This window comes from Marmota marmota, unplaced genomic scaffold (assembly GCF_001458135.2).
Source record: "Marmota marmota marmota unplaced genomic scaffold, marMar, whole genome shotgun sequence".
NCBI classification, from domain to species: domain Eukaryota; kingdom Metazoa; phylum Chordata; class Mammalia; order Rodentia; family Sciuridae; genus Marmota; species Marmota marmota.
Genome location: NW_025999977.1, coordinates 48,275,295 through 48,288,314, shown reverse-complemented (window position 1 = coordinate 48,288,314; position 13,020 = coordinate 48,275,295). Strand labels below are relative to the sequence as shown.

The 13,020-nt window shown below is 36.3% G+C and overlaps 1 protein-coding gene across 1 annotated transcript; it reads left to right on the top strand.

The window, feature by feature from the left end:
- Positions 1 to 222: 222 nt before the first annotated feature.
- On the top strand, positions 223 to 10,484 carry LOC107137149 (zinc finger protein 433-like). The gene is made up of 3 exons (XM_015479496.2): positions 223 to 353; positions 2,640 to 3,633; positions 10,472 to 10,484. The coding sequence occupies exons 1-2, from the start codon at positions 223 to 225 to the stop codon at positions 3,610 to 3,612; spliced, it is 1,104 nt and encodes a 367-aa protein (XP_015334982.2). The 3' UTR covers positions 3,613 to 3,633; positions 10,472 to 10,484.
- Positions 10,485 to 13,020: the final 2,536 nt, after the last annotated feature.

The following is a 13,020-nucleotide window of genomic DNA, read 5'->3' as shown; positions in this document are numbered from 1 at the left end:
GGGGGCAGTTCCCAGATCGGATCTCCAGGGGCCAGTGGATTTTCGCAGAAATCACCAGTACTATGACCACTCGTGCAGAAATCAGAGCCTCTCGGCTCAAGTGAGTCTCCAGACTCCAGACCCAAAGCCCACAGTTCTAGCTCATGCACGGCTCACAAGCAGCTTAGCAGAAACACCTACCAGCACCAGCACCTCTGCAGAACTCCAGACTGCACCGCTCCCATGCAGGTCACTCTGCGGCTACCATCGCCCAGCTCCCCCCACACGCTGGAAGCAGACGACTCCATCTTAGAAAACCTTCCTCGCCATTTTGTGGTGGGCATTGCTATCAGATCAGATCACCATTTGAGCAGGTACCTGATTTCTAATTCCTCCCCCTCCCCAATGGCGTTAACTCAGCACAGTGGCCACCCAACAGAAGATCAGCTCTCAGTTGGGCAGGAGTGCAGTGCAAACAGGGCACCGCCCACCTAGTGTGAGCCTGTGGGAGAGAGCAGTCCCACAGTTGGGACCTGATAAGTAAGAAAGGGGAAGAGACTAAAGTCTGGAGCATCACAGAGAGACCAGGATCTGAGAAATCTCCAGGCAAGAAAGGGAGACCATACTGAGGGCCCAAGTCAGACAAGTGGTCACAAAAAAAGACCTGTGAGGCACTATTCCCTGAGGGCAGAGACACCTACTGGATGAGAAGAGAAAGAAACGGATCTCTAAGAGTAATTTTTTTCCCCTTCTTCTTTCTCTTCTACCCTTCTATCCTCTGTCCCTCACATCCCCAACATGTAAAACCAAGAACTTTGCATTAAATAGGACTTTGAGGACTGAGTGACCTGAATAATATAATATAGAGGAATTGCGTAAGCCTTTTCTTTCCTTTTTCTTCTTTTTTCTTTTTCTTCTCTCTTTTTTTCTTTCTTTCATTCCCTTTTTTTGTCTTTCTTCTTTCTTTACCCTCCAAATTATACTATTTTAACATCCTGTATTTTTCTAAAACTATATGTGTGTTTGTTTTATGTACTCTACTGTCTACCCCAAATTACCTCCTATCTATTCTCATGCTACTAACCCTCTTCACTAGATTTCTCCTTTATATTTCCTAAGATATATTAATTCTATACCCTCACATCTTCTCCCCTAAACATATCATCCTATGCCTCACCCCAAGTTCATTGTCCACCACCAGAAGCTACAAAGCTATTTATGAAACTACTGATTACATTTTAAGTAATAATTGAATCCAACATTTCTGGACATTGAGACTAAACTGTAAATGTCTTAATAACAACAATTTGTTTATAGGTCATGTATTGTTAATATTGGGATGTGTTAACATTGTCCTTCCCCACAAAAAAGAGATCTTTAAACCCTATAAGAGCACTACAAATCTATAGGGTAAAAACAATAACATACCAGATGCACAGAGCTGGAAAGGAAGACACATGAGCAACATGAAAAGACAAGGGAAGAAAGTACCACAAACAAATCAAGACCACACATCGTTAGAAGCATTGGCAGCTACAGCAGAAAAAATTACAGAGAAAGATTTCAGGATATACATGGTTAAAATGTTTTGGGATCTCAAAGAAGACACAAGAGAACAAATACAGCAGTGAAAGATCACTTTGACAATGAACTACATAAACAAATCCAAGAAGCAAAAGATCACCTCAACAAGGAGATAGAGGTTATACAAAAAACAACTCATCAACTCCGCTCTTCTTTCTGGGCCCCATGTGCTCTGCCCAAAAGGCCTAGGTGATTCTGAGCAGCCCGTGTCCCAGAGATCTCTGGTGCTCAGGGGTTCCTCAAGAGAACACTGGGTCCCCTAGGAAGATAAAAATGATCTCAGTGACCTTTGAGGATGTGGCTGTGAACTTCACCCAGGAGGAGTGGGCATTGCTGGATCCTTCCCAGAGGAACCTTTACAGAGATGTGATGCTTGAAGTCCTCAGAAACCTGGCTTTTATAGAAAACAAATGGTATGAAAAAAACGGTGAAGATGAGATCAGAAATTCTGAGATCATTCTAAGGCAATTTGAACACATCAGAAAACCTAGCCTTTACCTGATGCTGGTAGTAATGTAAGCCTAGGACCTATAAATAAATATAAAATCATGAATGAATTGAGCATTGATAATATGCTGGTCATTCTTCGAAGAAGACATGTGGTAAACTTCAACAGCCAAGAAGATAGTGTGGGGAAACTTTCAATGAGATTCCACTTCTTAACTGGACAAAGAAAAATTTTAATATAGTAAATCCATGTGGTTGTTATATGTGTGCCAAGGACTTCATATGCACTTTATTCCTTCATAGGCACATCACATCTCACTCTGAACACAAATGCTACAAGCACGAGAGAATGTGAAGAGAAGCCGTGTGAATTTAAACAGCACAGGCAATCCCTGTTTTCTCTCAAAAGTGTTCACACACAAATGTTAATACAAACTGGAGATGGACCCTATGAAAGTACAGTACGTGGGAAAGTTTCCAGTTGTTCCAGTGACATTCAAAGGCATGAAGATACTCATACTGGGTGGCAACCCTATGAATATAAACAATGTGGTGAAGCCTCATCTTCTCCCACAGATGTTCAAAGACACATGAGAACATACAGTGGAGGTAAACCTTTTCAATGTGAGGTATGTGGGAAAGCCTTTTCATTCTGGAGAGAAACTCTATCAATGTAAACAAGGTGTTCAAACCTTTATTTCACACACAAGTCTTCAAAGGCACAGGATCACACACACAGGGAATGCACGTTTCAAATGTAAGATATGTGGAAAAGACTTTGCTTATCCCAGTTTACTTAGAAGACATCACAGAACACATACTGGAGAGAAACCCTATGAATGTAAGCAGTGTGGTAAAGCCTTTGATAGATCCAGTGACCTTCAAATACATGAAAGAACACATACTGGGGAGAAGCCCTATGACTGTAAGCAGTGTGGGAAAGCCTGTGCTACATCCAGTCACCTTTACTCACATGAAATAACCCATACTGGAGAAAAGCCCTATGACTGTAAGCAGTGTGGCAAAACCTTTACTAGATCCAATTCCCTTCAGATTCATGGAAGAACGCATACTAGAGAGAAGCCCTATGAGTGTAAGAAGTGTGGAAAAGCCTTCACTCATTTCTCTGCCCTTCACTCACATAAAAAATTCATACTGGAGAGAATCCTTATGCATGTAAGCAGTGTGGCAAACCCTTTGCTACATCCAGTAGCCTTCACAGACATAGAACAACACATACTGAGGAGAAGCCCTATGAATGTAAGCAGTGTGGCAGCCAGAGCCTTTGCTACATCCTGTTACCTTCACTCACATGAAAAAACTCATACTGTAGAGAAGCCCTATGAGTGTGAGCAGTGTGGCAAAGCCTTTTCTACATCCAATTACCTTCAGATTCATAGAAGAATGCATACTGGGGAGAAGCCCTATGAGTGTAAGTGGTGTGGCAAAGCCTTTGCTAGTTCCAGTAATCTTCAAAGACATGGAAGAACACATATTGGAGAGAAGCTCTATGGTTGTAAACAATGTGGTAAAGACTTTGTTACATCTTCTCAGCTTCACTTACATGAAGGAACCCATAGTGCAGAGAAATTGTACTCATGAAAACAATTGGCAAAGTCTTCTGTTAATAAGGTTTCACTCATTACCATGTAGTAAGTTTTCTACAGAAAATTTCTTTGAATGTGAAATGTGGTAAATCAATATTTCTTGTCCAATTCAAAGAGAAGAAAGTGCTCACATGTTTGAATATATCTATCTATCTATCTATAAATACTACTGGGGATTTAGTCTGGTGGTCATCTATCACTGAGCCATGGTGAAGGTGATCTCCCACTCACTGTCTTGATAGGGTCACAGTGAGGATGAATGCTGGCAAAGCCACACTGGTTGGTGGGAAACTGAAACCATGAGACCCCTTTTTATATAATTGGGACTTTTCATTTTCATGCTTATGTTCCTGACAGGAGGCATGAGTATGTTAAATGCCAAACAAATTAAATTTCAGATGGCTAGAACATAACAGGTAGTTCATGCCTTGAAGGCTGTTCTTCTTCCCCTCAGCATATCAAGGACAAAGTAGAAGGCTGTTCTTCTATCTCAGAACATTGAGGACAAATCTGATAATGGACAACAATCATCCTGTGAAAGGTCATGAGAATTTTAGGCACCACATTGATTATATCAACTAGAACCCAAGCTCATATTTCTGGCCTCTTAGAAAACCTAATTATTATGCTTATTTTACAAAGCCCACCATATGTAGTCTCATTATTGATTGAGGAAAGTTATATTATACACTTAGGAAAGTTAAAACATATAAAGATATAATCTTCTCTTTTTATAAACCCTTTTTTACTTTACATAGGGTTTTATGATGAATATAGTTAATATTGGCAGAAAGTGGACTGATGTTTAGAACTTACTTTCTATTGAGGAAGATTATAAAGATATGAGAACTAGTGCACCTTGACTGAGAAACAAAGAAACTCTTTGAGAAAGCAGCTCAACCAGTTTTATGAGAATAAATTTAGGAATTAATTAAATTAGCTTTATAAGATATATTTTTACAACGATGTTAGAAATATTATCCTATTTAGATTTTGGGGTTTAGAAATTCTTAAGTTTTTAGTTGTATGGGTTTCTGATATGTTTTAAGAATGATTTATAAACTTTAGGATATTTTAAGTATAAGATTTAAGCGGGCTTTTTTAGATGGGAATTTTAGATTAGAAATAAAGTAAAGGTGTACTTTAAATTTAAAGGTTAATGATAGGTTAGAAGACTTAGAGTCTGGTTACGTAGTTTAGCATTAGTTAATAAGAAAATAGTAAATCTTGGAAAAATCTGAAACATGTAAATTATTGATGCATTTTATTAATGATTCTGTACTTTTAATAATTAAATAACTAAAGGTCATATCCAGGAAAAATGTAAATTAATGTTACATTTTTTGTACCCTTAATCATGGTTAAGAAAATGTCATGTCTTGGCAAAAGTTTTAAATTGTATGATCAATGGCATATCTGAATCTATAATGATGAGAAAATTTGCAATAAAAATGACCCAGAGAAAGCTGCATTAGAGCTCTCTCTCTCTGGAGATTGCTGAAAAAAAAAAAAAAAAAAGAAATCCTTGAAATGAAAGAAATAATAAACCAAATTAAAAACTCAAATGAAAGCATCACCAACAGAGTAGACACTTAGAAGATAGGACATCAGACAATGAAGATCAAATAAATCACCTTGAAAAGAACATAAAACACACAATGAAAATGAGAAGAAACCACAAGCAGAACATTCAAGAAATATGGGATAGCATAAAAAGACCAAATTTAAGAGGTATTGGGATAGAGGAAGGCATAGAGATCCAAACCAATGGAATGAACAATATCTTCAATGAAATAATATCACAAAACTTTTCAAACATGAAGAATAAATTGGAAATCCAAATTCAAGAAGCCTACAAGACGCCGAATGTACAAAATCACAATAGACCCACACCAAGGCATATTGTAATAAAAATGTCCAACATGCAGAATAAGGAGAGAATTTTAAAAGCAATGAGAGAAAGGAATCAGGTTACATATAAGGGAAAACCAATTAGGATAATGGCAGATTTTTCAACACAGACTCTGAAAGCTAGAAGATCCTGGAACAAAATATATCAAGCTCTGAAAGATAATGGGTGCCAACAAAGAATCTTGTGTCCATCAAAATTAAGCTTCGGATTTGAAGATGAAATAAAATCCTTCTATGATAAACAAAAGTTAAAAGAATTTATAGCTAGAAAACCAGCACTACAAAACATCCTTCGTAAAATATTTCATGAAGAGGAAATGAAAAACAGCAATGAAAATCAGCAGAGGGAGGTAGTACACTAAAGGAAAAACTAATCAAAGAGGAAAGCCAACTCAAGTAAAATAACAAAAATAAACAAATATGGCTGGAAATACAAATCATGTCTTAATAGTAACCCTAAATATAATGGCTTAAATTCACCAATCAAAAGTTATAGGCTACCAGATTGGATTAAAATAAGACCTAAAAATATGCTGCCTCCAGGAGACTCATCTGATAGGAAAAGATATACACAGACTGAAGGTGAAAAGTTGGGAAAAATCACACCACTCACATGGACGGTAGAAACAAGCAGGGGTTTCCATACTCATATCAAATAAAGTAGACTTCAAGCCAAGGTTAATCAAAAGGGATAAAAATGGACATTACATACTGCTCGAAAGAACCATACACCAACAAGACATAACAATCATAAATATATATGCCCCAAACAATGGTGCAGCTATGTTCATCAAACAAACTCTTGTTCTCAAGTTCAAGAGTCAAACTGACCACAATGCAATAATCTTGGGTGACTTTAACACACCTCTCACCAATGGATAGATATTCCAAAGAAAAGATGAATAAGGAAACTATAGAACTCGATAACACAATCAATAACTTAGACTTAACTGACATATATAGAATATTTCAACCTGCATTAAGTGGATATACTTTCTTCTCAATAGCACATGGATCCTTCTCTAAAATAGACCATATACTATGCCACAAAGCAACTCTTAGCAAATACAAGAAAGTAGAGATACTACCAGGCATTTTATCAGATCATAATGGAATAAAATTGGAAATCAATGACAATAAAATCTAAAAATTTATCTAACACCTGGAGACTAAACAATATGCTACTGAATGAAAAATGGGTCATAGAAGACATCAAAGAGGAGATTTAAAAATTCTTAGAGTTAAATGAGAACATAGACACAACATATCGAAATCTCTGCAACACTATATAAGCAGTACTAAGAGGAAAATTCATTGCATGGAGTTCATCCCTTAAAAGAAGAAAAAGTCAACAAATAAATGACTCACACTACATCTCAAAGCCCTAGAAAAAGAAGAGCAAACCAACAGCAAAAGCTATAGAAGGCAAGAAATAATTAGAACTAGAGTTGAAATCAATGAAATTGAAACAAAAGAAACAATTGAAAAAATTGACAAAACAAAAAGTTCGTTTTTTGAAAAAATAAATAAAATTGACAGACTCTTAGCCACGCTAACAAAGGGAAGAAGAGAGAAAACTCAAATTACCAGCATACATGATGAAACAGACACTACAGACACTACAGAAATAGAGGATAATTAGAAATTATTTTGAAATCTTATACTCCAATAAAATAGAAGACAGTGAAGTCATCGACAAATTTCTTTAGTCATACAATTTGTCCAGATTTAGTCAGGAAGATATACACAATTTAAACAGATCAATATCAAGTGAGGAAATAGAAGAAGCCATCAAAAGCTTACCAATCAAGAAAAGCCCCAGGACCAGATGGATACACAACCAAGTTCTACAAGACCTTTAAAGAAGAATACCAATACTCTTCAATTTATTTCAGAAAATAGAAAAAGAGGCAGCACTTCCAAACTCATTCTATGAGGCCAATATCACCCTGATCCCAAAACCAGGCAAAGACACATCAAAGAAAAAAAACTTCAGACCAATATCTCTAATGAACATAGATGCAAAAATTCTCAATAAAATTTTGGCAAATCAAAAACAAAAACATATCAAAAAATTGTGCACCATGATCAAGTGAGATTCATCCCAGGGATGCAAGTTGGTTCAACATATGGAAATCAATAAATGTAATTCATCACATCAATAGACTTAAAGAATCATATGATCATCTCAATAGACACAGAAAAAGCATTTGACAAAATACAGCACCCCTTTATGTTCATGAAATAAAAAGGGAGGGAACCCTTCCAAACTCATTCTATGAGGCTAATATCACCCTGATACCAAAACCGACAAAGACACACCAAAGAAAGAAAATTTTAGACCAATATCCCTGATAAACTTAGTTGCAAAAATTCTAAATAAAGTTCCCACAAATTGCATACAAAAACATATTAAAAATATAGTGCACCACGATCAAGTGGGGTTCATCCCAGGGACGCAGGGTTGGTCAACATATTGAAATCAAAAGACTTAATTCACCATATTAATAGACTTAAAAACAAGAATCATATGATCATCTCAATATATGCAGAAAAGGCATTTGACAAAATATAAAACACCTTCATGTTCAAAACACTAGAAAAACTAAGAATAGTAGGAACATGTCTCAATATTGCAAAAGCTATATATGCTAAACCCAAGGCCAGCATCATTCTAAATAGAGAAAAATTGAAAGCATTCCTTCTAGAACCTGGAACAAGACAAGGATGTCCTCTTTCACCACTTCTACTCAACATTATCCTTGAAACTCTAGCCAAAGCAATTAGACAAAAGAAAGAAATCAAAGTGATACAAATAGGTAAAGAAGAATTCAGAGTATCATTGTTGCTGATGACATGATTCTATATCTATAAGATCCAAAAAATTCCACCAGAAAACTTCTAGAACTAATAAATGAACTCAGCTAAGTAGCAGGATATAAAATCAAGACCCATAAATCAAATGCATCCTTATACATCAGTGATGAATCCACTAAAAGAGAAATTAGGAAAACCACTCCATTCACAATAGCCTCAAAAAAAAAATACCTGGGAATCAACCTAACAAAAGAGGTGAAAAACATCTACAATGAAAACTACAGAACAAAAAAGAAAAAAATTGAAGAAAACCTCAGAAGATGGAAATATCTCCCATGCTCCTGGATAGGCCAAATTAATATTGTCAAAATGGCCATACTACCAAAAGCATTATACAGATTTAATGCAATTCCTATTAAAATCCCAATGACATTCTTTATAGAAACAGAAAAAGCAATCATGAAACTTATTTGGAAAAATAAGAGACCCAGAATACCTAAAGCAATCCTTAGCAAGAACAGTAAAGCAGGAGGCATTACAATACCATACCTTAAACTATACTATAGTATATATAGAGAGAGATACAATCACAAAAATGTCATGGTCTTGGCACCAAAATAGACTTGTAGAGCAATGGTAAAGAACAGGGGACACAGAGACAAAAGCACATAAATAAAGTTATCTCATACTAGACATTGGTGCCAAAATATTCACTGGAAAAAAAGATAGCCTAGTCAACAAATGGTTCTGGCAAAACTGGAAATCACACGTAGCAAAATGAAATTAAACATCTATCTCTCACACTGAACAAAAATCAACTCAAAGTGGATCAAAAACTTAGGCACTAGAACAGAGACCCTGTGCCTAATAGAAGAAAAAATAGGTCCAAATCTTTACCACGTCAGCCTAGGATCTGACTTCCTTAACAAGACTCCTAAAGAGCAAGAAGTAAAATCAAGAATCAATAAATGAGATGGATTCAAATTAAAAAAAAACTTCTCAGCAAAGGAAATAATTAATTACATGAGAGGAGAGCCTACAGATTTGAAGAAAATCTTTACCACATGGACCTCCGATAAAGCATCAATCCCTAGAATATAAAAAGAACTCAAAATAACAACAAAAAACCAAACAACCCAATCAATAAATGCGCTAAGGAACTGAATCAACAGTTCACAGGAGAAGAAATACAATTGATCAACAAATATATGAAAAAGTTCTCAACATCTCTGGCAATTAGAAAAATGCAAACCAAAACTACTCTAAGATTTAATCTCAGTCCTGTTAGAATGGCAATCATCAAGAATACAGGCAACAATAAATGTTGGTGAGGATGTGGTGAAAAAGGTGCATTCATACATTGCTGGTGAAACTGCAAATTGTTGCAACCACTATGGAAAGAAGTATGGAGATTCCTTAGAAAACTGGGAATGGAACACCATTTGACCCAGCTATCCCACTCCTCGTTAAGATCAGCATACTACAGTAATGCAGCCACATCAAGTTTATGGCAGCTCAATTCACAATAGCTAGACAATGGAACCAGCCAGGTCTCCCTTAATAGATGAATGGATAAAGAAAATGTGGTATATATATTCAATGGAATATTACTCAGCTTTAAAGAAGAGTGAAATTATGGCATTTGCCAGTAAATGGGTGGAGTTGGAGACTATCATGCCAGATTAAATAAGCCAATCCCACAAAACCAAAGGCCGAATTTTTTCTCTAATATATAGATGCTAATTCACAATAAGGCACAGGGCACTAGGGAATAATAGAGTTACTTTAGAAGGTAATTCAGAAATAGGAAAGATAGAGTATGAAACAGACATCATTACTTCATGTATATATGTGACTACATGAGCAATATGAGTCTACAACATGTAGACTCAGAAAAATGAGAAATTCTATCCCATCTACATATGATATATCAAAATGCATAAATTCATTCTACTGTCATGTATAACTAATTAAAACAAATCTTAATTTTTTAAAAAATATACTTAAAAATTGTTTTTAAATTGAAACCAAAATGGCTGGAGTTGTAGTACCCCTGGGTTCAATCCCCAGTAACAAAACATAATAAAGAAAAGAAATAATTAAAAAACAGAAAATGTCCTGAGGAGAGGGAAAGAGTGTTACATTCAAAGAAGAAAAAGGTTCGTCACTGCTGGAGTACAGAGATCACGGCTGATCGGGGTAAGAGAGGGAGCAGGAAAATGGTAATTGAGAGTCCAATGTCATTATAAAGCTTGAATTTATTTGAAGTGTACCAGGAAGCTATTCAGGCATTTAAAGGTGGATATTGACATGATCTGTCTCATAATTGTTAAAGTACTATTTATTCAAGTCCTGAAAACACCATCCTTGGATATGGCTTTGGTTGGTGTTTTAATGTCATCTGAGTTCCAGCTTTGCATCTTCACCTGCTAATCAGATGTTTCTTCCCCAAAAAACTCGTCTTCACTTCTGACTCATAGATCAAAGAACAAAGCTGCCTTCTCCCAAGAAGGAACTCAGCTTTCTCATTTCCCTGTTTGCCTACTGGAGCACTCTGACACACCTTTCTCCACCTTTCTCCTACCACTAAGCCCAGGCATGCCTGCTACTTAGGATCCTGTTTCATGCCCATGGCTTCCACCCCAGATCACAGCTCACATCAAACTCAATCCTAAATACCAAGAATAGCACCATAATTGATGTCTGCTTCTCTCAGATTTCCCAGCCCCCTGCCATTCTCATTTAAAAATTTCTATTTGCCAAAATGTTCAGAATCTTCACATAGCATCTAACACTCTTCTTCTTAAACCTTATATTTTGCTACTCTGCTAACTGACTTTGGTCTACTTATACTTTTTTCTTCACTAAAAACATGTTCCCCTCTTTCCACTCATCAAAATTCTAAGTCCAAGTGCAGGTCACACGTAAATCCTTCTGTGAAGGCATAATTGACCATCCCAAACTAGAATCGTGCTCCTCCTCTGAACTTTCTCCTCAAAGTGACTTCTATCTGTATCAGTCAATTGTCACTTAACAATTTCCTTCTTGTATTGTTACCACATTTCCATATTTTTAGGTTTTATCTTCCCAAAATGGAAAAGTGGTAAGAAAGCTTATCTGCCTTTGAGCATAGAAAGATGCTAAATACATACAGTTTCTCATATTATGTTTGATTTACCCAAGTACCAAAGATATGACACTATAATCTCTGGCTCCTTACAAAACAAATTATTTGAGAAAATTGAGTGAATATATAAATACTACATTTTTCCATCCATTCAGATACATGCTCAATTTAGCAGATTTTATGCAATACTTTCTAAATTTTCTTATTTTGAGTATTAAAGAAGCCAGCTCCAATGTGCTGAATAATCTTTCTCAGCCTTTTTGTACTGTCACCAAAGCTTTGTGGAGCCTGCACTTGAAATCAAGCTTAATTATCTTTGCCTGCCTAACCAATCTTGTCTTCTCACTAATCCCCACCCAAGCATTCAAAGTAATTCCAAATTCACAATCCAGGAATTGAATGTCCTGACCTGTAGCCCTTATAAATACCCTATCAAACTGACTTTCCTGCAAAGTTCAACAAAGGGCATTTTTCTCAACAGACATTTTCTATGCATATCCAGAACAAGATAGATATTAAACACTGGTTCTGAAATGCCCTTTTCCACTGGAATTGAAAGCAAGAGTTGATGTAGAGGATCTGAATATTTGTGAAATAAATGCTATATGTTTAAATTTACCATAGACTATGCCCTTTGTAGAAACCCTTTCTTGGATTCAGTAGTATGACATTTTCAAATCCCAACTTTGCCCCCTTCTAGTGTATGACCTTAGCCAAGTTGCTTTATCTCTCTGCTTTAATTTCCTTGCCCTCAATTTAAATTAAATGAGACATCCCTTGGTGTTCTGGCACATAGTATACACCACGTAAGTGTATACACCACGTAAGTGTTGATCATTACCACAAAGGCTCTCCTTGCATCTTCTATAGGGTAAGGAATCTTTGGAAAGGTAGACCTCACTCAGGTGTGTTGTAAAAAAGCCACTGCGGCTTATAGGGAGGGTTTGTGTCTGTTAGAACCCACTTTTGTGGATCACTAGTCTAGTATTTTGATACTATACTTGCCTAAAACTAGTATCTTAGGCACTAAACTAGTGCAAAATATTTTTGATAGATCTAAGAAAATTAACTCTTTGGTGGCTCAACACTTTTAGGATGCAGTGAATGGCTTCATACTGACTCCACCCAGGTGAGCACAAAACTACAAAGCTGTATTATTCATAATAATGTGGCTTAGAATCAAAGACAAGGGCATATTTAGTAATTATTTAATATTAGAAGGAACTACACCTTGCAAGCCATATCACCTGACCACTGGAATTCTCATCTATCCTGGACAGAGGAGTCAATGCTGAGATAGTGGGAAGGACTGCTAGCAGCAGTCTACACAGACAACCTGTTAGCTCAGTGCAGAACTTTCACCCTGAACTCCTCCTAACCACATTTAGGTTCTCATATCTCTAAAGAATCCAAGATAAATCCATAATTGGTTCTGAAAAAGAATAAAACCAAATGTTGGCTGCCCTAACTTCTTAGCAAGTACTTTAGTCTGTATGTGTCATTGAATGCAGTAAATAAAGATACTAAGTTAAAAAGCAGAAAAAAATT

Coding starts and splice junctions, on each gene's coding strand:
- LOC107137149 (XM_015479496.2), top strand. CDS start 223: ATGCAGGTCACTCTGCGGCTACCATCGCCCAGCTCCCCCCACACGCTG. Junction 354..2,639: donor TCAGATCACCATTTGAGCAG/GTACCTGATTTC, acceptor TTTCAATGTGAG/GTATGTGGGAAAGCCTTTTC.